At 37.9% G+C, this 23681-nt stretch overlaps 4 protein-coding genes across 6 annotated transcripts; 2 read left to right on the top strand and 2 right to left on the bottom strand.

The window, feature by feature from the left end:
• The first annotated feature begins 1481 nt into the window (after positions 1 to 1481).
• LOC143462897 (ubiquinone/menaquinone biosynthesis C-methyltransferase UbiE-like) lies at positions 1482 to 2796 on the top strand. The gene is made up of 4 exons (XM_076961206.1): positions 1482 to 1749; positions 1828 to 1945; positions 2042 to 2162; positions 2238 to 2796. The coding sequence occupies exons 1-4, from the start codon at positions 1539 to 1541 to the stop codon at positions 2445 to 2447; spliced, it is 660 nt and encodes a 219-aa protein (XP_076817321.1). The 5' UTR covers positions 1482 to 1538; the 3' UTR covers positions 2448 to 2796.
• A 3005-nt stretch (positions 2797 to 5801) lies between these two features.
• On the top strand, positions 5802 to 13820 carry LOC143462896 (ubiquinone/menaquinone biosynthesis C-methyltransferase UbiE-like). Of its 3 annotated transcripts, none has more exons than XM_076961204.1 (4): positions 5802 to 6237; positions 13099 to 13216; positions 13313 to 13433; positions 13509 to 13820. In XM_076961204.1, the coding sequence occupies exons 1-4, from the start codon at positions 6027 to 6029 to the stop codon at positions 13716 to 13718; spliced, it is 660 nt and encodes a 219-aa protein (XP_076817319.1). In that variant the 5' UTR covers positions 5802 to 6026; the 3' UTR covers positions 13719 to 13820. The 3 variants fall into 3 exon arrangements, with proteins under 3 accessions (XP_076817319.1, XP_076817318.1, XP_076817320.1); XM_076961203.1 differs by lacking the exons at positions 13099 to 13216; positions 13313 to 13433; positions 13509 to 13820 and adding exons at positions 6316 to 6433; positions 6530 to 6650; positions 6726 to 7043 and having other exon boundaries at positions 5951 to 6237; XM_076961205.1 differs by lacking the exon at positions 5802 to 6237 and adding an exon at positions 12172 to 13020.
• A 1832-nt stretch (positions 13821 to 15652) lies between these two features.
• On the bottom strand, positions 15653 to 16970 carry LOC143462494 (uncharacterized). The gene is made up of 4 exons (XM_076960686.1): positions 16675 to 16970; positions 16479 to 16596; positions 16280 to 16400; positions 15653 to 16121 (listed from the first exon to the last, which is right to left on the bottom strand). The coding sequence occupies exons 1-4, from the start codon at positions 16883 to 16885 to the stop codon at positions 15912 to 15914; spliced, it is 660 nt and encodes a 219-aa protein (XP_076816801.1). The 5' UTR covers positions 16886 to 16970; the 3' UTR covers positions 15653 to 15911.
• A 2831-nt stretch (positions 16971 to 19801) lies between these two features.
• LOC143462361 (ubiquinone biosynthesis O-methyltransferase-like) lies at positions 19802 to 22682 on the bottom strand. The gene is made up of 4 exons (XM_076960494.1): positions 22400 to 22682; positions 22132 to 22249; positions 20675 to 20795; positions 19802 to 20205 (listed from the first exon to the last, which is right to left on the bottom strand). Exons 1-4 carry the CDS (start codon positions 22608 to 22610, stop codon positions 19996 to 19998), a joined length of 660 nt encoding a protein of 219 aa, XP_076816609.1. The 5' UTR covers positions 22611 to 22682; the 3' UTR covers positions 19802 to 19995.
• Between the last annotated feature and the right edge of the window lie 999 nt (positions 22683 to 23681).

The following is a 23681-nucleotide window of genomic DNA, read 5'->3' as shown; positions in this document are numbered from 1 at the left end:
ATTCACTCTCTTCTAGACTACACAGTCCTACAATATATCATTTCTAGCGAAACATACGTGTTGCTTCCGTGAATGTCTTTGCAGTATCTACACTCTACAGGAAATATCATCCACTTCCAGTATGTGCGCAGCATTTCCTTTAAACATTACGGCACCGCGGTGCCTTTTTTAGTCGATTTAACCCTATCCTAACCAGGCTCGCGAGTTTACTAAAAAACTAGGTGTGGCCGACACCGCACACACATTTTCAATCGTTAATTACTAGAAAACTATACGTCGTTAACTGATGAGATTTTTACAGGTTAGTAGAAAAATCATCTGGCTTCCTGTATACATCATAATTGTAAAGCAAAAGAAAGTGAATTTAGTGTAAATTAAGTATTTCTAAAAGTGACAAATTTCTAGAAATTCTTCTTGTTACGCCGCGCCCCCGCTGTGCGGAAAACCAGCTGACCGCGAGAAGAGAACGAAAGAGAATAGTTAGTCGAGTTATTGGTGCGTAAATGAGTAATACGCTTCGATGGGGAGAGCAGAGCAAAATTATGAAAATATCGCAATATCTCAAAAATTACAAAATCCAACTTTATCAAACAAACATGGACAGATAGCTGAACATTTTTTAGGAAAAGTCACCAAATTTCAAGTTTCTACAGCAAACAATGCAACTGTACGCCACGTTTTGCTATGACTGTGTGCGGGAGAAGCCACGTCTAGTTAGAATAGGGTTAAGGCCTGTGCACGACAATAACAGTACGAAGTTTCGAGTTTGTGCAACCACATGCAATATTATCTAACTTTTATGCCTTAGGGCCCAGGTTCAGCTAAAAGGTCACCAGTGCAGATTAAGACATTGAATAATATTGCGAATAGATTGAAGATTTGAATTGCAGTTTCAATTAAACCTGTTTTGTAGAAGCATGCGGTTATAGAAACATTTAGAACTCAAGCTTAGTTTAAACTCTTACCTAAGTTAGGCGCTTGAAAGCTAAGATACAACCTGTAGTGTAGCATTTGTAGCCGTGCGCTGTCATTAAGACTATAAACAAAGTCGGGTGCTGCAAAATTTTTTCTGTTTTCTGAATAGTTTAACTAGTTTAAAAACTCAGGTGCAAAATCAGCTGTTGCAATTGAACACGCCTAGCATTCGAAAGTATACAAGACATTTAAGCAACAAACTATTATTTAGCAAATAACGCTTTCGCATTCGGCAGGAAATGCGCCACTGAAAATGTAGATTCAGAGTTGCAGTGCCAGCAAACAGCTGCCGAAACTCTTGAAGTTAGTTAATATTTTGACAAAGACTCTCAGGTAGACCAACAAACTTCATTGAATCAGTGACGATTGCTAAGCGGAACACGTGCATTATACCTAGTGCTGTACAGTATACTCGCTACAGTAGTTTGATTAAAATGTATATGAACATAATTTATTCTCTTTGTTAAGTTAAGTATTGTTGTTGTTTTTTTTTTTTCTTATTTGTAAAGATTCTACTCCAACAATTAGTTGTTGAAACTAATAAATTTGAAAGCAGTTCCAAAATGGAAATCACAAAGAGAGAACTTTACCAAAATATTCGTAAGAATGTTGTTAAATGCAAAAACCCGAAGGAATCGCAAGAAACTTATACTGGTTGGGGTGAAAAGTACGACGAAGAACTGGACACCCTTAATTACCAATCTCCTCATTACGCGGCCAAAATGTTTGGAAAGTATTCTGATGGCGTGAATGCAGTTTTGGACATCGGCACAGGTTGGTCAATTGAGTAAACAAAGTAAACACTTCCTATGTCAACAGGATTGAAGGTTTAACCAAATATTTTATTCCAAGGGACTGGGAAGGCGGCAGAACTTATACGTAACAAGTATGGATATGACGGCGTTCTTGATATCCTGGACGCCAACTTGGGAATGCTGGTGCAAGCCGACAAGAAAGGACTTAACATAAGGTCAGGATAGTTGTGGCATCCTTGAGGCCAAAACTTGTACTTTTATATGTGTGTAGACATGAGATAAAGACAAACCGATTTATATCTCTCCATCAGGAACATCATTCGTCATTGGGTTGACCAAAGAGGAGAGCTACCGGTCAAAGACGAAAGCTATGATGTCATCACATGTACAGGATCATTTTCATCTAATCACATTCCTGTGACAGCAGTAACGGTAATAAAATTTATTATAACGGCATTTATCTTAAAAAGAGAAATTCTTGGTATGAAGAATTCCTTCTACGTTTAGGGCTTGATAAAGTCGCTGAAACATGGAGGCTTATTCATAATGACAGTTGGGATCCCAGAAAATAATTCATACACTTTGGAGTTTCACCGGTTCCTACAAAACATGATTGACGCAAAAGAGGTTGAGTTGGTCGAAAAAGAAGAGTACCAGAATTTTCCGAATGCGCTAGATAAAGTTGTACATGTTGTGCTTGTGTTGAAAAGATTTTGACGGCGTCGTCGACAACGTCTTGACAATATGATCCTTTTGAACGTAAGGTTCCACTATAACTTGTGCGTATTTCCTTCGTAAGAATAAGGTTATCAGCAGTTTATTCACCGCCTTGTTTCGTTTTATTGAGAAAGTCTTCGACTACATTTCGATCATATCAAACGAGCTTGATGTGATAGAATCATCCAGGCCGCACATACAAGTATATCATGTCATTCACATGACGCTAGATTTTACAAATTTGGATATTATATCTGAAGTTTGGACAGTGAGGTACAAGTGTTCAAAACCTGCAGATTGCAACGTGTCTGGCACAAACCAAATATAATATTAAAGGGCTTTGCACTTATCATAGCAACAGAGAACGTTGCAGGGTGCACATAGAGCTTATTCAGTGATCAAAACCATTTAGCAGAGAGTTAGCCTCCACTTCTTAACATATTCAGTCCTGTTTGTTGTCGGTGAAACATAAGCAATTTATTTGGAAATGTGTAAAGCATCAAACATAAATCCGGTAAAAATTTGATTCTATAGAAATAAGTCACTTTCGCGTAAATAACTTAAATAGTCAATAAAAAATGACATCAAAAACAAAGTATTTCTACATTTGATAGGACCTAAATTTTTGCAAGCATGAACATTATCGAAAGACTGAAAGCCAAATTTAGAAATGTAGTTTCTGAATGGGCCTAGACTGCTTAGGGATAAAAGGCCCCTCAAAGCACAAACCGATAACTTTTGTTTAATTGAAAAGGTTTCTTATAATAATAATAAACAGTCTATCTTGAATTGATGTGAATTAAAAATATAGGTCCAACAGTACACGTTCACCAGGTTCGCTGAAGCAACTTTTCCAACAGCTACTTTGCATTGATCTGATATGCGCTTGAACTCATGTGAGTTCAAATCCGCTTCCGCATAGTTTTATAAAGACGGTTTTGTCAATAACTAATAAACAAAGAAAGATAGAAACGTTTTGTTTGCATTTTCGGAATCAGCCTATTTTCATCTTTTTTTAAAAACTAAATTTAAAACTGCTTCAGTTTCTTTTTAATCACCCAAACTGCGGCATCAGCAAAGATCGTTACTGATTTTCAAGCGCTTTTGCAAGAGACCGACAACTTTTGTACAATTGAAAATATAACATTAACTGCAAATATGAAAATATTTCCAACGTTTTCGACATCTTTATAGAAATTACAGTTATAGCCAAAAAGAGCAAGTGATATAGTGTTTTTGCTTAATTAGAAATCGGCTGTCAAACATCGGTCTTAGCGGCAGACATGAAAGTGAAAATGCTAACTCTTCCGAATACCTCTTGGTGTGAAATATCTTCCATGTCTTTATGAACATGAAATCTGAAGATTGTGCCTTGTTTCACGGATAACTGTCCAAGTAAGTTATAACCAACAGCTTGAGGTCTTTCCAATCAATAGGAAACCCAGATAAGGAAAGTTGCACAACGTTATAGGCCTATTAGCAATGTACTCTTCCTCTGTTTGAGATAACACAGTGAGAGTTCCAATGGACTTCATTACATGCATTTTATTTCGCCTAATTGCCTTATGGTTTCAAAAGGAATAGCAGTATCGTTTGAAACAGAGGAGCAGGACTCTGCTTTAACTCCATTCACAGCAATACATAGGTCTTACTAGACTTACTTGCTGAACCTCACAGGTAGGCTACACCTTTTTTCAAGAACATCTGCTTTTGTTTTTCATCAAGGCAGATAAATTGTGATGTAGCAGATGTAATTGTTTTGCAAAACCATTATGATAATCTTTTGATGGTCCTTAGTAACACTAATAAGTTTTATTTCATATTGTCCAGAAATAAACAATTTAAATTGCTTTAGTCTAACATACTCAAATTATCCCTTATACCCTCTATTTATTTTTCAAAGTAGAAACTTTATTATGCACTGATAAGACACCATTTTACACAGAAACTACCTGACATGCATAATGTAAAACACAATCCACATTTTCCTATACCGTCACCAGGTTGTTGCAGAATAAACTCACGCACTTGCACTTTGTTGTTTTACTCCTCAATAAAGCTGCCAATGTTGAGTGAAAACTTTCTGTCATTGGATATACTCCAGCTCGAAGTATGCACTGTAATGGCACATCAACTTTAAATCTGAATGAAAAAGTAAACCAAAAGATCAAAAATTAATGGCAACCATAGCTATGTGCTACCATGCATGTGTCACAAGTAGAACGCCATCATTAGCAACAATTGCTAGGTACTATATTCAATGTTGTCCAAACAGAATAGCTTTTAGTACAACAGCAAAACTATAATTATCATACAGTCCACAGAAAACCAACGCTCACACGATGCGCCGCTTCACGCCAATCGGCTGAGCTTCAGGCAAAGCAAACAGAATGAGCTCAGCAAGGAAATAGATACACAAATTCGCCACGAATTATTGCAAAATATTTAATGACATTGCTTTACATGTGAAAGATTTTGAGTGTGAAACCATGAATATACGATCCTGTTTCAGGCGGAGGCCATCTTTGTCTTGTGATTGCGCCGAGCGCATGAGCAGTTAAAAGGTGAAAATGCTCGCTTACCTTTACCCAGGACATTCACTCTCTTCTAGACCACACAGTCCTACAATATATCATTTCTAGCGAAACATACATGTTGCTTCTGTGAATTTCTTTGCATTATCTACACTCTACAGGAAATATCACCCACTTCCAATATGTGCGCAGCATTTCCTTTAAACATTACGGCACCGCGGTGCCTTTTTTAGTCGTTTTAAGGCCTGTGCACGACAATAACAGTTCGTAGTTTTGAGTTTGTGCAACCACATGCAATATTATCTAACTTTTATGCCTTAGGGTTCAGGTTAAGCTCAAAGGTCACCAGTGCAGATTAAGACATTGAACAATATTGCGAATAGATTGAAGATTTAAATTTCAGTTTCAATTAAACTTGTTTTGTAGAAGCATGCGGTTATAGAAACATTTAGAACTCAAACTTAATTTAAACTCTTACCTAAGTTAGGCGCTTGAAAGCTAAGACACACCCTGTAGTGTCGCACTTGCAACCGTGCGCTGTCATTAAGACAATGTGCAAAGTCGATTGCAGAAAAATTTTCTCTTTTTTCTGAAGTGTTTAGTTATTTTAAAAGCCTTGATACAAAATCAGTTGCTGCAATTTAGCAAGCCTAACATTCGAAAGTATACAAGACATTTAAGGAACAAACTCTTATTTGGCAAAAAACGCTTTCGCATTCGGCAGGAAATGCGTCAGTGAAAATGTAGATTCAGAGATGCAGTGCCAGCAAACAGCTGCTGAAGCTCTTGAAGTTAGTTAATATTTTGACAAAGACTCTCAGGTAGACCAACAAATTTCATTGAATCAGTGAAGATTGCTAAACGGAACCCACGCATTATACCTAGTGCTGTACAGTATACTCGTTACAGTAGTTTGATTAAAATGTATATGAACATAATTTGATCTCTTTATTAAGTTAAGTATTGTTGTTGTTTTTTTTTATTTGTAAAGATTCCACTCCAACAACTACTTGTTCAAACTAATAAACTTTAAACCAGTTCCAAAATGGAAATCACAAAGAGAGAGCTTTACCAAAATATACGTAAGAATGTTATTAAATGCAAAAACCCGATGGAATCGCAAGAAATATATAAAGGTTGGGGTGAAAAGTACGACGAAGAACTGGATACCCTTAACTACCAATCTCCTCATTACGCGGCCAAAATGTTTGGAAAGTATTCTGATGACGTGAAGGCAGTTTTGGACATCGGCACAGGTTTGTCAATTGCGTAAACAAAGCAAACACTTCCTATGTCAACAGGATTGAAGGTTTAACCAAATATTTTATTCCAAGGGACTGGGAAGGCGGCAGAACTTATACGTAACAAGTATGGATACGAAGGCGTTCTTGATATCCTGGACGCCAACTTGGGAATGCTGGTGCAAGCCGACAAGAAAGGACTTAACGTAAGGTGAGGATAGTTGTGGCATCCTTGAGGCCAAAACTTGGACTTTTATCTGTTTGTAGACATGAGATAAAGACAAACCGATTTATATCTCTCCATCAGGAACATCATTCGTCATTGGGTTGACCAAAGAGGAGAACTACCGGTCAAAGACGAAAGCTATGATGTCATCACATGTACAGGATCATTTTCATCTAATCACATTCCTGTGACAGCAGTACCCGTAATAAAATTTATTATAACGGAATTTATCTTAAAAAGTGAATTTCTTGATATGAAGAATTCCTTCTACGTTTAGGGCTTGATAAAGTCGCTGAAACAGGGAGGCTTATTCATACTGACAGTTGGGATCCCGGAAAATAATTCATACACTTTGGAGTTTCACCGGTTCCTACATAACATGATTGACGCAAAAGAGGTTGAGTTGGTCGAAAAAGAAGAGTACAAGAATTTCCCAAATGCGCTAGATGAAGTTGTACATGTTGTGCTTGTGTTGAAAAGATCTTGAAGGCGTTGTCGACAACGTCTTGATAATATGATCCTTTTGAACGTAAGGTTTTACTAACTTGTGTGTATTTACTTTGCAAGAATAAAGTTAGAAGCAGTTTATTCACAACCTTGTTTCGTTTTATTGAGAAAGTCTTTGACTACATTTCGATCAGGTCACATGAGCATGATGTAATAGAATCATCCAGGCCGCACTTACAAGTATATCATGTCATGCATTCACGTGACGCTAGATTTTACGAATGTGGATATTATATCTGTAGTTTGACTGTGAGGTTCAAGTGTTAAAAACCTGAAGATTGCAACGTGTCTGGCACAGGCCAAATGTAATATTATAGGGCTTTGCACTGATCATAACAACAGAGTACGTTGCAGGTTGCACTTAGAGCTTGTTTAGTGATCAAAGCCATTTAGCAGAGAGTTAGCCGCCATTAACAATATAAAAAGAAAAAAAACGCAACAATTGACTATAGTTATAAGTAACTATACATGAGTGAGTGCAGTGAACAGATGCGTATATTTTTGTACTCTACCTTTCAAGATCTGGGAAAAACAAGGTCTACATTAAACGCGCTGTGGACGGCTCGGAGGATAGCGGCTTGCAAAGCACTATCGCTTACGAAATTACTATTCTGTACTGGGTTCTGAATGCTTTCCGGCATTACGTACACTCCCGGTTGCAGCTGGTAAGAGGACGTGATTTCCGGTTCCGGATTGCAGCATTCACGAAACTGATGGCAGTTGTTTGTCGGATCCGTTGATGGAGAAATTTTACCCTCGTTCTCGCTGACACCTTCTGAAATAGGATTTTCCGTCAATCTGTCAAAATGGTCATAACTTTTTAGTCGATTGAATTGTATAGTACAAGTTTTTTCTTCGCGATTTCCTATCAATTAATTTACAGTGGAAATAACATTGTTAACAAGTACGTAATGGTCTTTATTAGGCAAGTGAAACTTTCTGGTTTTATCTTTTGGAAGAGCCTCGTCTCGCAACAGATCTGCATCACCTTCGTTATACTGATCGTCAGACGCCTTTTTGTCATAACGCTTTTTCATATGAAACCTACGTTGTTCCAAACTTGATTACAAGATCTGTAGGCAACCTAAGATTCCTTCCAGTGAGCAAGTAATGAGGAGAAACTCCAGATTCCTCGTGAACACTTGCATTGTAAGTAGCGCTAACCGCGGAGAGCGCATCATCCCAAGAGGTTGGGTCAAGTTGAACATAATTTTTTTAAATGGCAATTCATGGTCTGATTGTTTCTTTCAACACCACCGTTTCCCATTGCGTGATACGGGGTTGTTCTTGTCTTTTTGCAACCCATTAAGCGTGACAGCTCTTGAAAAGGAATACTTTCAAAATTTCGGCCCGGGACGGAGTGAATTGTTTCTGGGACGCCATGTATCGTCACCCAACGGTGGTAAAGCAAATAAAGAGTATCTTTGGCATTTTAGAATTTCATTGGCCAACACTGCATGTACTTCGTGTAGGTGTCACATACGACAAGAATGTAACGATTTCCGTTTCGCGTTTCGGTTAGACCGCTTAATACGTCGATGTCAACTTTCTGCATAGGTGTCTTCTCCTCTGATGGAACTAATGGGGCACGAACAATTCGCCTTGGTACTTGTCTTAAATCGCACAAGAAATACTCTTAGCAGTATGTTTCGGCATCTTTGTGGCAAAAATGTCCAGAAAAAACGCTCCTTTAGCCTGACAAACGTTCTTTTGACGCACATGTGCCCACCTCCGAGAATAAAATCGTGAACAAACTTCAACACTTCATTCTTCATTGTTGAGGGCACCAGCTACTGAACATAAACTTCTTTCACAGAATTCTCAATTCTACGATATAGCATGCCATTATGTAGAACAATTTCACCAAAAATATTCCAATCGTGACGCACAGCTTAGCTGTCGTTTTTTACTTTTTTTAAATGATGGTCAACGTCCCTGGCTCATCCACTAAAACAGTCTTTGCAACACAGGATCTTTTTGCTGCGCCGTAATACTGTTTTCGGTTGACTATCCAGATGCTTCTGAGAAATCGATCGAACACACCTGGTATTTTTGGCGGCAGTTGAACCTTCCGATCTCATCAAGTGCTGGAAGGTTGACGGTGCATTAAATTGCAAAGTCCAATTGGCATAACATTAAATTCATAGAGTCCTTTATAACACGTAAAAGCAGTTTTTGGTTTATCGGAGGGTTTCATTTTTATTTGCCAGTGGACCGAACGAAGGTCTAAAGTTGAAATATAACGGCAACCAGATAATTGGTCTAAGCTCTCACCAATTCGAGATAAGAAATAACTAGATTTTTTTGTACATTCATTCAGCTTACGGTAATCGATGCAAAACCGCACATCACCGTCTCTTTTGCGAACTAACATAATTGGACTAGCCCTGGGTGATTGAGAAGGTTGAATAATTTCTTTGTCACACACATCCTGAATTAGTTCATTTACCTTTTGCTTTAAGGGTTCAGACAAGCGTCTTGGTTGCTGTCGTGTAGGGAGCGAGTCTCCAGTTTCGATTGAGTGTTCGACCAGTTCTGTTTGTCCAATATCGTACGGGTGCAGCGAAAATACATCACGAAAGGAAGAGATTACGGAAAACAGCTTTTGGCGTTCAACTTCTGACAGTTCCAATTTGTCCGAACATAACTCATCGTTCAGTACAGACCACTCAACGTTGGCAAATTTTTTCTCTGTAAAAGGAAGAATTGAGTAAGCATTTGTATATTAAACATTGCTTTCACCTGCAATTGGAACAACCCTGGCAACGGAAGACCCGCTTGGAATTACAACTTCGACGTTTGATTGATTTGCCAAGCATAACTGGACTAAGTAGGCTTGAGTAGAGGCACTCCGCGACTGCAACATTCCACTTCTCTTGGACGTTGTTAAGGTGTTCGATCAAAACTTCCACATCTGGCATGTTTGGTTGGTCGTCAAATGTTCCAGGGAGTAGCAGTTCGGTAAAGGGAGGAATTCGTGAAAAATCTAACAACTTAACGACATGACTATTTGCTAGGCCTGGGAATTTTAGTAGGGGAATGGTGCCACCTATACCGCTTTTAAAAGCAATTTTTCATAATTCACGTTTCACCGGTTATGTTGCAAATAATTAATCAATTCCCAAGATACAGTGATCAGCGATAGAGACGCAGACATAAATATCGCAAGATTCTATAGAACCAGCGACTGAGATTTTAACTTGATACTTGCCCAACATATTTATAGGCTTAGCTTCAGCACCCACAAAACCAATTTCGGTTGGGCATTTTGCTAATGTTGTTTATAACATATCATACAAACTCTTATTTATAACTGTAACGGTCGCCCCAGTGTCAATCAGAGCAAACACCGAACTCCCATTAATTTTTATGTTGGCATACCTATGCAAGTCCTGATCCATAGTTTGAATCAGGTAGATTTCCCGAGGTGGATTGTTATGAATTCCATGTACGTCAGAAGCACGTCGAAGGTTTCGTGCACGTTGTCTTTGACAACGTCGAACAATGTGACCATATTCACCACAGTTAAAACACTGAAGTCTTCTTCTCTCTTCCCGAGGTTCTCTTGCTGTCTTCATTTCGTTTCGCAGCTGGGAAATTTGGACCTGAAGTTTTTCGACAGTTTTTATTAATTTGGATACAACCTGGTGATCTATCTCTTACCGCTGCTACTTCTGACGTCATTATACATGGTTCATCATGCGTCCGTTCTGCGTTTTCAATAATGGTCTTTACGGTGGCGTAAAAATCCGGTTGTGCATTTTTAGAGTTATCCCGTAAATTTGAAAGGCTTGTTGACGATCTTCGTTCTCGAACAAGTAGGTTGTACAGCACACTACTGCGCGTTTCATGCTGGTCGTCGTTTGGCTAAGCCACTTTTCCCAATTGGGCTATAACTTCAAGAAAGCTTCTTACGGTTGCGTCAAACCTTGAATGCGCTGGAAGAATTGTTGCATGGCATGCTTTTGTGAAAATAGTCCTGAAGCCGTGTTTTTTGCTTGTTGAATTAGTTCGTCATAACTAAGCTCGTCGAGTTCTTTACGACCAGCGGTCATGGAGAATCTCATGTCTTCCGGCAAGCTTTGTAGAAATGCATGTTTCTTTGCCGCATCCGATGCTTTAACACTGTCGCAGAAAAATTTGAATTCATTCAGAAAAGACAACTCATTCTGTATATCAAAGAGGTTCTGCCGTGCTCGCCAGTGTTACGTTTTATTGTTCTCATTCTTAGATTTGCAGAATTACAGGTCTATCTTTTATTTAAAAATAGTTTAGTGAAGTTTCGTTGACACAGCTCATCTCAGGAACTCCAATGTAAAATTGACCGTTTGGCTACCTGTCGGACACAGGTCGAAAAAGACACACGTGCTTAATCAAGCGCGAAAAAAGGCGTAATTGGCCGCAAGGGAAAACTCACAGAGCACAAACACGTGTAACACATGCATGAACATTATCGAAAGACTGAAAGCCAAATTTAGAAACGTATTTTCTGAATTAGCCTAGACTGCCTAGGGCTTAAAAGCCTCTCAAAGCACAAACAGATAACATTTGTTTAATTAACGTGTCTTATAATAATAATCAGTCGATCTTGAATTGATGTGAATTAAAATAAGGTCCAACACGTTCACCAGGCTTGCTGAAGCAACTTTTCCAACAGCTACTTTGCATTGATCTGATATGCGCTTGAACTCATATGAGTTCAAATCAGCTTGCGCATAGTTTTATTAAAACAGTTTTATAATGACCATACAGTCCACAGAAAACCAATCAGCAGCGGTTCAGGCAAAGCAAACAGAATGATCTCAGCAAGGAAATAGATACACAAATTACCCACGAATAATTGCAAAATACTCAGAGACTTATTGCTTTACATGTGAAACATATTGAGTGTGAAACCATGAATATACGATCCTACTTCAGACGGAGACTATCTTTCTCTTGTGATTGCGCCGAGCGCATGGGCAGTTACAAGGTGAAAATGCTCGCTTACCCTTACCCTGGGCATTCACTGTCTTGTAGATCACACAGTCTCACAATATTTCAGTTCAAGCGAAACATACATGTTACTTCCGTGAATTTCTTCGCATTATCTACCGGAAACATCAACTACATCCAGCACATATATGTGCGCAGCATTTCCTTTAAACATTACGGCACTGCTGAGCCTTTTAGTCGAGTTAAGGCCTGTGCACGACAATAACAGTTCGTAGTTTTGAGTTTGTGCAACCACACAGACCTACAAATTTGATCGCATCAGTGAAGATTGCTGTGCGGAACACACGCACATTGTCTAAGTTTTATGGCTTGAAGCCCAGGTTCAGCTCAAAGGTCACCCCTGCAAATTAAGACATTGAGCAATATTGCCGACAGATTGAAGATTTGAATTGCAGTTTCAGTAAAACTTGTTTTGTAGAAGCATGCATTCATAGAAACATTTAGAACTCAAGCTTAGTTTAAACTCTTACCTAAGTTAGGCGCTTGAAAGCTAAGATACACCCTGTAGTGTTGCATTTGTTACACTTGGTTTTTGCCCTGTATCTGTTACGTTTCTCCCTTGCGGCCGATTGAGCGTTTCAGTGGTTAATTAAGCACATGTGTCTTTTAATCAACGTGTGTCTGACAAGTAGTTGGACTGACAGTTTTGTATTGGAGCTCCTGAAATGAGCTGTGTGAACGAAAACTTGACCTAACTGCTTTTAAATAAAACATGTGCCTGTAATTCTACGAGTGAGGACAACAAAACGTAACACATTTATAGCCGTGCGCTGTCATTGTCATTGTCGCTGTCATATTTGTAAAGATTCTACTCCAACAACTAGTTGTTCAAACTAATAAACTTTAAAGCAGTTCCAAAATGGAAATTACAAAGAGAGAACTTGGCAAAACTAATCGTCAGAATGTTGTTAAATGCAAAAACCCGATGGAATCTCAAGAAACTTATACTGGTTGGAGTAAAAAATACGACGAAGAACTGGACGCTCTTAACTACCAATCACCACAATACGCGGCCAAAATGTTTGGAAAGAATTCTCATGGCGTGAAGGCAGTTTTGGACATAGGCACAGGTTTGTCAATTGAGTAAACAAAGCAACCACTGTCTTTGTCAACGGGCTTGAAGGTTTAATCAACTATTGTATTCCAAGGGACTGGGAAGGCGGCAGAACTGATACGTAAGAAGTATGGATATGAAGGCGTTTTTGATCTTTTGGATGCCAACTTGGGAATGCTGGTGCAAGCCGACAAGAAAGGACTTAATATAAGGTGAGGATAGTTGTGGCACACTTGAGGCCAAAACTTGGACTTTTATCTGTTCGTAGACATGAGATAAACACAAACCGATTTATATCTCTCCATCAGGAACATCATTCGTCATTGGGTTGACCAAAGAGGAGAACTACCGGTCAAAGACGAAAGCTATGATGTTATCACATGTACAGGATCGTTTGGACCTAATCACATCTCTGTGACAGCACTACCGGTAATAAATTTTATTATAACGGAATTTATCTTAAAAAGAGAATTTCTTGATATGAAGAATTCCTTCTATGTTTAGGGCATGGTAAAGTCGCTGAAACACGGAGGTTTATTCATAATGACAGCTGGGATCCCGGGCAATGATTCATACCATTTGGAGTTTCACCGGTTCCTACAAAACATGATTGACGCAAAAGAGGTTGAGTTGGTCGAAAAAGAAGAGTACCAGAATTTCCCCAATGCGCTAGATGAAGTTGTAAACGTTGTGCTAGTGTTGAAAAGATCTTGACAGCGTCGTCTACGACGTCTTGATAATATGATCCTTTTTTAACGTAAGGTTCTCCTAACTTGTGCGTATTTCCTTTGTAAGAATAAAGTTAGAAGCAGTTTATTCACCACGTTGTTTCGTTTTATTGAGAAAGTCTTTAACTACATTTCGATCAGGTCACATGAGCGTGATGTGAAGTATTTGTTGGACGCCATGTATCGTCACCCAACGGTGGTAAAGCAAATAAACAGTATCTTTGGCATTTTAGAATTTCATTGGCCAACACTGCATGCATTTCGTGTACGTGTCACATACATAGATATCCTATAAAACATAGGTGCGCATCCTATACCAGACCAGAAGCACAAAACATGTCCTATAAAACAATGTTTTATAGGATATCTATGGTCACATACGACAAGAATGTAACGATTTCCGTTTCGCGTTTCGGCTAGACCACTTAATATGTCGATTTCAACTTTCTGCATAATGCATTTTCCTCTAATGGAACTAACGGGGCACGAAAAGCATACAAATTTTCATACATGAACATTATTGAAAGACTGAAAGCCAAATTTAGAAATGTAGTTTCTGAATTAGCCAAGACTACTTAGGGCTAAAAGCAAAGTCTAAAACCCTCAAAGCATAAACCGATAATTTTTGTTTGATTGAAAAATTTCTTATAAAAATAATAATCAGTCAATTTTGAATTGATGTGAATTAAAAAAAGGTCCAAGTTTCACCAGGTTCGCTGAAGCAGCTTTTCCAAAAGCTACTTTGCATTGATTGATACGCGCTTGAGATCATATGAGGTCAAATCCGCTTCAGCAAAGTTTTACAAAAACGGTTTTGCCAATAACTAATAAACAAAGAAAGATGGAAACGTTTTGTTTGCATTCTCGGAATCTGTCTATTTTCATTTATGTTTAAAAACTAAATTTAAAATAGCTTCAGTTTCTTTTTAATCACCCAAACTGCGGCATCAGCGAAGATCGTTACTGATTTTCAAGCGCTTTTACAAGAAACCGACAACTTTTGTGAAATTGAAAATATAACATTAACTGCAAATATGAATATATTTCAAACATTTTTGTCATCTTTAAAGAACTTACATTTATAGCCAAAAAGAGCAAGTGACATAGGTTAGCGTTAGTACTTCATTATAGAAATCGGCTGTCAAACATCGATCTTAGAGGCGGACTACTTCAAATGTCTGAATCTTAAACCCAATAATAATAAGGTTAAGCAAACCGGTCCAATTCACGTATGAAACAAGATTTTGACACCGTCATTGCAGGTTCCTCGGCGCGTGACAGAGGCGTGGGTCCATTGTGTGAGAGGCGTGTCATTTATTTATCCAAGCTGGCTTTGTACTTTGTACCGTCAGGTCTTTTGTTTGCATTTCAGCACGCTTCTTCTTATCTTGGATTTCCGGTGTAGCCTACACTTTTGAAACGCCACATACAATAATTTTTAAAAAGCCATTGTGGTCGTAAAGGCATGTCCCGAAGGAGAAAGAAATACACTAGTTTGTGAGAATAGGCATGTTCAAACAAGTTTCAATGAACTTTCTTCTCAACTTACAGAAGGTTTTGTTTGAAAATAGTTATTTTTCTTCTTTTTTTACATTTTTTTTTTTAAAAGAAAGCGTGCTTGTTTGTCGTATTTAGATCGCTCAGACTGTATAAAAATATAACTCAGATTATAAAGGCCTAACAACTGAAAGTGTTTTGTAGGGTAGCAAATAATTAATAAGCTAACTGGCTCAATTTTTATAATAAAAAAAAAAAAATTCCAAACAGCAGGTAATGTTAAAGCCATCAAATTTGATTAAACTGTTTTTTTGACTTTGTTTCACCAGAAAAGTCAACTAAATCGGCAGTATTCATACAGTGAGTCTGAATGCATTGCCTTATATTAGGACGATTCTTAAAAGCCTGACTGAAAATACTAAATTTTAAAGAAAGATTTTATTTCAATAAAATTGCCTAAAATTTCACAAGCAATGGACGGTTTACTTTGTACAAGAAAACGAATTACCAACTAAATTAATCAAGCTGTGCGTGTCACCCATTCGATGCTGATAAAAGTAGTAAGCCGGTGTTCATCTGCATTAATATTTCATCCAAAAGCAGCGAGTCGATTGTTTACTATTGCGATGATGTGAATAATTAAAATTGCTGTATCTTTGCTGTAAAATTGTTGCAAACGGGCTTAAACTCTTCTCAGGACAATTACAACGTTTAAAAGCTCGTCTTGTGCGTTTGGGAAATTTTTGTAATCTTCTTTCTCCACCAGTTCAAGTTCCTTTGCATCGATAACTTTTTGCAGAGTCCGATCAAAGTCCATCTTGTACGACTCTGTGCTTGTACTTCGGGTGGTGACAATGAACAAACCTCCGCGTTTCACCGATTTTATCATTCCCTGAAGGTAAAAAATTAGCTGTGAGCAAAGCTAAACACATATCACACACACATAAAAAAAAAAGGTTTTACCAATACAATGCATTTTAAAGCTTTGGAACAAGCAATTATTAGCATCGGATTGTGAAAGCTATCATTATGCAACGGATTTCGTTTTACCCAAAGTGCTGTTACGGGAATATGGTGGGGCACAAATGATCCCACACACAGAACTATGTCGTAGCTTTCATCTTTGAGGGGTAGTTCTCCTTTTTCGTCGACCCAATGACGAATGACATTCCTGATGGAAAGGTATTAAAAGGGTTGTAAAATCTACGCATCTTCCGTTGCAACTCAAGTGTGCCACAACTATCCTCACCTTATGTTAAATCCTTTCTTGTCGGCTTGCACCAGCATTCCCAAGTTGGCGTCCAGAAGATCGAGATCGCCTTCATATCCATACTTCTTACGTATCAATTCTGCCGCCTTTCCAGTCCCTTGGAATAAAATAGTTGATTAAACCTTCAAGCTTGTTGACACAGGCAGTGGTTGCTTTGTTTACTCAATTGACCAACCTGTGCCGATGTCTAAAACTGCCTTCACGCCATCGCAATATTTTCCGAACATCTTGGCTGCATATTGTGGAGATTGGTAGTTAAGGGTGTCCAGTTCTTTATCATAATTTACGCTATGGCGTGTGTAAGCATCTTGTGACTCTGTCGAGTTATTGCAAAACACGAAATCTTTGACGCTACTTAGGGCTTTTTCTACTTTCGTGTTTTCCATCTCTTAGAACAGATAACCGTTTTCCAGTTGGTTACACCTGGTGCAGATTTAAAATTTATTCGAAAATCTAAACACAGTTTAACAAAAAATACGAGTCATATATGATTTTTCAATAAACTAACTGGTGAATTAAAACTACAACTTCTGACTGTCCGTAGCTATTAACCTACCGCCTTGCGTTACTACCTCTACAAATGGTCGAGAGGCCTTGCAGTCGAGTTGTGTACTGCTGCCAGCACAGTTATGACGTGCAAACACTTACATCCACGGTGAGCGTTGTGCTTATAACTGAACTTGTTGGAAAAACGGAGCTGTTCGTTTAACCTTTAATGGTGCGGTAAAGTCGGAAAACAAACGGAACGGCCTGGCCGGCCGAATTGAGTGCTCCATGAAGAACTGTTGGTTGTTTAACTTACGATAAGCTCATTCGATCTGTGTTTTATTCTATTTAGATTTACCACTTATGTCATTTGCTTTCGAAATTAATCAGTAATAGCTATTTATCGACTTATAGTTGAAGTACGGTACATTACTTAGATATGAAGTGTTTCATCAAAATTCTAATAATTATGTCTCGCAAAATTGGCGAAACATACGGTGAGATGTTACACCCTAAATTAAGCACAACAGGTAAAGTTATATCAATCCTTTATGCTTTTGTTGATCTGTCATTTGCAAGCACATGTAAATCTTCTTGTAGGCTTGCAATCTAACGTTTCTTCCGTCATCCACAAAGGCTTGGTAAAAAGCTCAAAAAGTTTTAAGTAAACTTAGATCATGTTTGCTTGAAACTGAAAGTCTAACAAGGTTTAATATAGGAGATTTTATTTGGTAATTCGTACCTTTCTGTTTCGCGTAAAATGTTTGACCATATAAAGTATAACTCTAAACAATGATAAATTCTTTGCTTATCATATATGCTTCCCATATCGGCTATCTTTCTCGAGTTTTCAAGTGGAAAGTGAGCAAGCATAATTTCGATTACATTTCTAAAAATCAGCTAAGAAACCATATATCCACAATCAAATTAACTGTTGTTATAGGAATTTGGAATCTTGGCCATCCAGAAACTTTACGTCAACCTTATTCCGCACCACCAACAACTGTGACTCGTCAGGTATAAAAGTCTTAGGATGATCCATGAACAATATATCAAAAATTTGGAACAAAGCAAATGTCAGCCTTCTCCCACTGTTGTTTAACAAACTGATAGTGACGAGAAATAAACCTGTTTAGTATTTGAGTTTCACATGATTTGTGTGATCTGGGTAACCACATCATGACATCACACCACATGTGTGTGGTGTGATCGACTTATAACTTTCACCACTCACGATGGCTTCGGGAAGTCTACTGTAGCTCTAACCAAAGTTTCTGTTTTATCAAGAAAAAAACAGTTTTATGTGAGTTGATTAATGGTGGCGCTTACAGATGAAGATAAAGCGCATTATTGTATCTGAAAGTTTTTCCATAAAACCAAAGGCAGACAGTGAACGAAATGCTTGGTGCTACAACACAAAACACATTTGGTCGTAGAACGTTATGTTTAAAAGGACAATACTAAACCGTCACCACCTTTATAAAACAAGACGTTCACAATTTGATCTATTCTATTGCATCTAATCGTTGTTAATAAACATGTTGAAGAAATGATCGACCTCCGAAGTTGAGTTTTGCGCTGCCTGAAAAGCGACATTGAAACACGTAAAACCTCGATTAAGATTTTAAATTTAACAGAATAATAACCACTAATGCCAAAAAAACGCAAAGGTTAGGATTGGGTGTAAATGTTTTCGCAGGATAAAGATTATGGCCAGGACGTCATAAAGTTGTAGGTTTCTTTTTGTTAAAGTAGGCTAGTGTTTTAGAAGCTCAAAAATCGCGTAATTTGCGAATTTTAATGGTTATTTCCCCTGAAAGTTGATGACGTAGGATGGCTATTTTTGTGACGTCACTACTTTTTAAACCTCACAATACAATAACGTCATAGTTTGGTAACTTTGAGGTAGTTGTGTACTTGTACAGGGTGCGGCAGAAAAACCTACCACATTTCAAATTGTTACTCTACCAAAGCTGTAGCAGTCTGACAGGAGGTTGAATTGAAATTTTGCAGCAAAGCACTTACCATTTGTGTTTCAGGTTTTAGTTTTTATAAGTAAATAATGTTTTGTGCAAATTTTTTAAATTTTGTATCTGTATGTAAACTGGCCTGGACTGGCGAACACCGTGCATTTATTGTGGAAGATTTCATTAGAAATGGGGAATCTGTGACTCGAACGCTAAGAAATTTCAAGACTCATTTCAAACTAAGCCGTAACGATCCTGGTCCCAATCGAGAATCTGTAATGCTCTGGGTCAAAAATTTCAGAGCTACGGGTTCAGCACCAAAGCGAAACTTCAAAAATCGCCTGCAACAATGTATTACATCTTGATGGCGCCACCTACAGGATGTATTCTTTAAAACATAAATACATCAAATGGTAACCTTTTGACTTTGAGATGAGACAATAAATGTTTTGATTGCTAATAAATTTTGTCTCTTTTTCCTAGTTTGAAATGTGGTAGGTTTTTCTGCCGCACCCTATATATATGACCCAACTCTTCAACAAGTTAATTCTGCACTTGACGTCGCTAACCAGCTAATGCTCCCATAACATTCCTATAGAGGCAACCAGAGTAGGTATATAATGTTCTGATGAAACTTGATTTTTTGGTCTAAAATACTAGCTTTGAGTTTAGCGAGCTAAACTTTTTTAAGCGAGATTTTTATTGCAAGAGCTTGAGGTGCGTTAACTTATTGGAATTTCATGGAATAACAGCCAATATAAGGGTTATGACATACTTGAATTCAACTAGGACAACTAGGTTACCACATGCAAAATTTCAGGGAGCCCTAAAAGAAATTTTTCGAGTAAATGCATTTTTAGTAATTTCACTTTGTACTTAGTAATAGTGCTTTGTATTGAACTGCATAAAATAATGTTTTATTTAAAACAACCATGACCGAGCACCTAAATTATCAAAGAAAATTGGGCCAAACGACAAAAATTAATCATGCATAATTTAGTAAACAGCCTATAATCGCATGGGAGAAACTTCGGAAGTTTTTTTCAAAGTTTCCTGACGACAAACACAGCGGAAAAGATTTCTTTGCTCGCATTTGGAAAATGAAGATGTTCTTCCTTTTCAACCATCTCGATCGCTCTCCTGTCAATCAAGTCCTGTATCACACCCTCTAGTTCTGTTTTGTAGGAATCTGTGGTTGAGGTCCTGGTTGTGAAAATCATCCAACCATCGCGCTTTAAAGAGTTCAGCATACCCTAGAGATGTAAGACTGTGAAGCTGAATATGACAAAACTGTAAACAAACACAAAACTGAATAAGTAATATATAAGCAATATATATAATATATAATAATATATGTACAATAAACGAAAAGAAAAATAGCTGGTTCAGTTGCAATTACATGTATAGAATTTAGAAAAATGCTTGTCAACCTTGTTGTCTTGTACAGTAGTTTACGACCCAGGGTTTCTCCAAGTTTTTTTTTGGATATACCAAATTGTGTATTTAAGTGTTATCACCACTCAATTTTTAAAAGTTTCACCGTAGGCCTACAATAAATTCGTGTGATAGTCATAGATATAATACCCAAATAAGTAGTTAGTGTGCGAGGACAAACGCAAAAATTTCCATCTTAATGAACGTAAACGTTACCAACAACAACGGCAGTTTAATATTTCTAGTTTTACTTAATTATTTTTTTCATAAAAACTACGTGGTTCTCACCTTTAACGCTGAAGCAGGAATGTGATTGGGTATAAATGACCCAACACACATTATAACGTCATAGTTTTCGTTCTTCACGGGTAGTTCTCCTGTTTTGTCAATCCAGTGACGAATGATATTTCTATTAAAGATAAAGGTTTAACCAAAGATCTATCTTTATTTTAAACCTATTTGAGTCAGCATGTTGACCAAAAACGTCAAATCAAAGTTGGTCCATAATTACACGAAAACTGTACGTCGTAGAATAACCAGTCTTTTACCGGTTGGCAGGAAAATTCTTCGGCTTTTTTGCTGCACATGCAGCGTAAGTCAAAAAGCGGTCACACGTGTACGTGTATGTTCAAACCACTGATGTTCGTAGGTAAATTGCAAACTCAAACATTTTACTATGAATTGTCGCCCTCCGCTGTGCGAAAGCATCCCTTCGCTCTCTTAAGTGCATTTGATGCCCCATTAAATGAAACAATTTTAACCAAAAATATAAAGCAGTAGAACGCATAATTGCAAGAAAATGTCGACATCTCGAAAAGCAAATCACCAAGTTTAAATGAAATAAACGTGAGACGGCAACAGGTAAAGTTCTCCAACTAGTCACCAAATTCAATTATCCCGTTTCTGTGTCCAAGAAGAGTCTTGGCCGACGCACGGTGGGCCAAGCCTGGACTTCGAGGCTTAGCGATGTCCAATTTTGTGATCAGTCAAGCATGAAACACTGTTTTACTGTTTCACTGTTAACACAAAAAAAGTTGTTTTCACTTTTCACTTGCTGTGCCGCTCTACGCCACAGAGCAATTGGTATAGGTTATAGCCTATAGGTCATGCTTAGATTCACTCTACATCAATTACTAAGTGGTAAAAAACTGATATCTAGTAATCTATTATTTCATTTCGTCAGGCAGATTACACTCTTATTCTTTCCAAGTTATTAAGTAACCATTTTGCGAGTAGCTTATATCAGGATTTATGAGCCGATTGTTACGATACCGTAACCAGCTAATTTAATTTACCTGCATGGGTTACTTCACAGACACAGCACAATACAACAGTAATTACAGACTTCTTTAAAAATCGTATGGAAATTACCGATATTTAGATATCTAATGATCTGAAATCGCCCTACGGCTTGGCCGCGGTCTTGCCACTGGGTGATCTACTTTTGTAGGCCCGATGACGACGCAGTTCGGGCCTAGCACTAGGTATGCTGAAATTGCGTCACTTCCAGACATGGAAAGTAAGGCCTAGTACTAGGCCTGGAAAGTAGACACAGAAACTTCCTCAACTGTTCACCAAACGCAATGCAACCATGTTTAAAAACATCCCACTTTGTGCATGATTATCGACCCGTTCTCAGCTCGGATACAGTTAACATATGGCCAGGAGTTTTGAACAATTTTGTTCCAATGATAACAACAATAAGGAACTTAGGTGAGGATCAGTGGAACGGTTTTCTCTTTTACCTAATCTGAAGCCCCTTCTTGTCGGCCAGAGCCAGCATGTCCAAGTTAGCATCCAGCAGGTCAAGGATACCTTCATATCCATGCTTTTCACGCAGTTCTTGTGCCACTTTACCGGTTCCTTTAAACAACGGATATCTTTGATCAGCCTTACTTTGACTGACCTTAATCATACATTCCTGTATTTCACCAGTTGTGCTATGTATTTGATCACCTTAACCATGTTTGTAATTAATAGAATTCGTTTACACGTAAGATAAAAACTTCTTACCTGCTCCAGCGTCTAAAACCGTCTTTGAGTTTTTCACATATTTGGCGAACATTTTTGCTGCATGTTGAGGTAACTGGTAATGAAGTGAGCCCAACTCGCTGTCATAGCCATCGCTCCAGTTGGTGTATGCTTCTTGTGACTTTTCCAGTGTATTGCAAAAGAGGACGTTTTTCACGCTATTTAAAGCGGTTTCCATTTTGTCGTCTTGCATTTTAAAGCAAATTAAAGTTTTGCTCCAGAATAATCTAAATTTGTTCGTCAAACCTTCGATCAATTTTCAAAATTAAAACAAAATACATTCAAGTAGTTGTTTGTCAAACTCATGTGATTGGTTACTTTCCCTGCAGTTCATTCAACAAAACAACACGCAAAATTTGGAGTGCACGTACACGTTAGGCTACAAAATGACTGAAGCAGAAAGAGCGGGACAATCTGTTTTTGCTTATTTAACTAGTAAGTTCGTGCTCAAGGCCGTAGCAGGGTTAAGTTTTTACCGAAGTAGATATGCTAGTTAGTCCCCAATTAGACATATTGTTAAATGCAGATTAGCACTTGAAAATGTCTTGTGCCAGAATTATAAAACATTTGCTGAAGAAAGTGCATCGTTTATCTCAATGTAGCTACGATCCAGGTGACATTAAGTTGCTTGATTCTGATGTTAAAACGCATCATCTATTATTCTTTGTGTCTAAGTGGCCTTGCTTATACAGCATCGCACTTTCTAGGACCTATAATATATTTAGACTAGGCCTAATAGGGTTCAGGTCTGAAATAGATTACCTTATACAATGCCTGTTTTCTAAAACAAACACTACACCATTTACAGTATAAACGGGCTGCTGAATGTATCGGGATCAAATCCGAGTTCTCACCCTAATTTTTACAGTAATATCTAGTATTTGGTTGATATTACTGAGTGTACACTACACCGAGTCGGTTGTCCACTAACGTTTCAATCTAAATATTCCCAAACATAGCCTATAAGTTAAGGATTCCACGAGTTTTTACCATACTTTTAATTATAAGCGTAGTTGTAGGCTAGGTAGAAATGCACAGTTGTGAAATTTAACACATGTTTCAAGAGATCACAGCAGCCTTCACGTGTGTTAGCTCATACAAACAAAACATAGATGAGTTAGATAACACGGTATCAACACTCATGCACACTCATACACTAACTTCATTGTTTGCTCAGTTAGATAAAAGGGTTAGAAAACATCTATTATTTCGTCAAATGTTCAGCGAGAGAAATTAATTTTTTAGGTCAGTTTCAGAACTTACT

Source organism: Clavelina lepadiformis, chromosome 6 (assembly GCF_947623445.1).
Source record: "Clavelina lepadiformis chromosome 6, kaClaLepa1.1, whole genome shotgun sequence".
Lineage (NCBI taxonomy): Eukaryota > Metazoa > Chordata > Ascidiacea > Aplousobranchia > Clavelinidae > Clavelina > Clavelina lepadiformis.
Note: the sequence above shows the minus strand (reverse complement) of the source record. Positions and strands in the feature narration are given on the sequence as shown.

Excerpts from the sequence above, each read along its gene's own strand:
- LOC143462897 (XM_076961206.1), top strand. The coding sequence starts at position 1,539 with ATGGAAATCACAAAGAGAGAACTTTACCAAAATATTCGTAAGAATGTT. Across the intron at positions 1,750-1,827 it reads AGTTTTGGACATCGGCACAG|GGACTGGGAAGGCGGCAGAA; the intron begins GTTGGTCAATTG and ends TTTTATTCCAAG. Across the intron at positions 2,163-2,237 it reads TTCCTGTGACAGCAGTAACG|GGCTTGATAAAGTCGCTGAA; the intron begins GTAATAAAATTT and ends TTCTACGTTTAG.
- LOC143462896 (XM_076961204.1), top strand. The coding sequence starts at position 6,027 with ATGGAAATCACAAAGAGAGAGCTTTACCAAAATATACGTAAGAATGTT. Across the intron at positions 6,238-13,098 it reads AGTTTTGGACATCGGCACAG|GGACTGGGAAGGCGGCAGAA; the intron begins GTTTGTCAATTG and ends TTGTATTCCAAG. Across the intron at positions 13,434-13,508 it reads TCTCTGTGACAGCACTACCG|GGCATGGTAAAGTCGCTGAA; the intron begins GTAATAAATTTT and ends TTCTATGTTTAG.
- LOC143462494 (XM_076960686.1), bottom strand. The coding sequence starts at position 16,885 with ATGGAAAACACGAAAGTAGAAAAAGCCCTAAGTAGCGTCAAAGATTTC. Across the intron at positions 16,597-16,674 it reads AGTTTTAGACATCGGCACAG|GGACTGGAAAGGCGGCAGAA; the intron begins GTTGGTCAATTG and ends TTTTATTCCAAG. Across the intron at positions 16,122-16,279 it reads TTCCCGTAACAGCACTTTGG|GGAATGATAAAATCGGTGAA; the intron begins GTAAAACGAAAT and ends TTTTACCTTCAG.
- LOC143462361 (XM_076960494.1), bottom strand. The coding sequence starts at position 22,610 with ATGCAAGACGACAAAATGGAAACCGCTTTAAATAGCGTGAAAAACGTC. Across the intron at positions 22,250-22,399 it reads GGTTTTAGACGCTGGAGCAG|GAACCGGTAAAGTGGCACAA; the intron begins GTAAGAAGTTTT and ends CGTTGTTTAAAG. Across the intron at positions 20,206-20,674 it reads TTCCTGCTTCAGCGTTAAAG|GGTATGCTGAACTCTTTAAA; the intron begins GTGAGAACCACG and ends TTACATCTCTAG.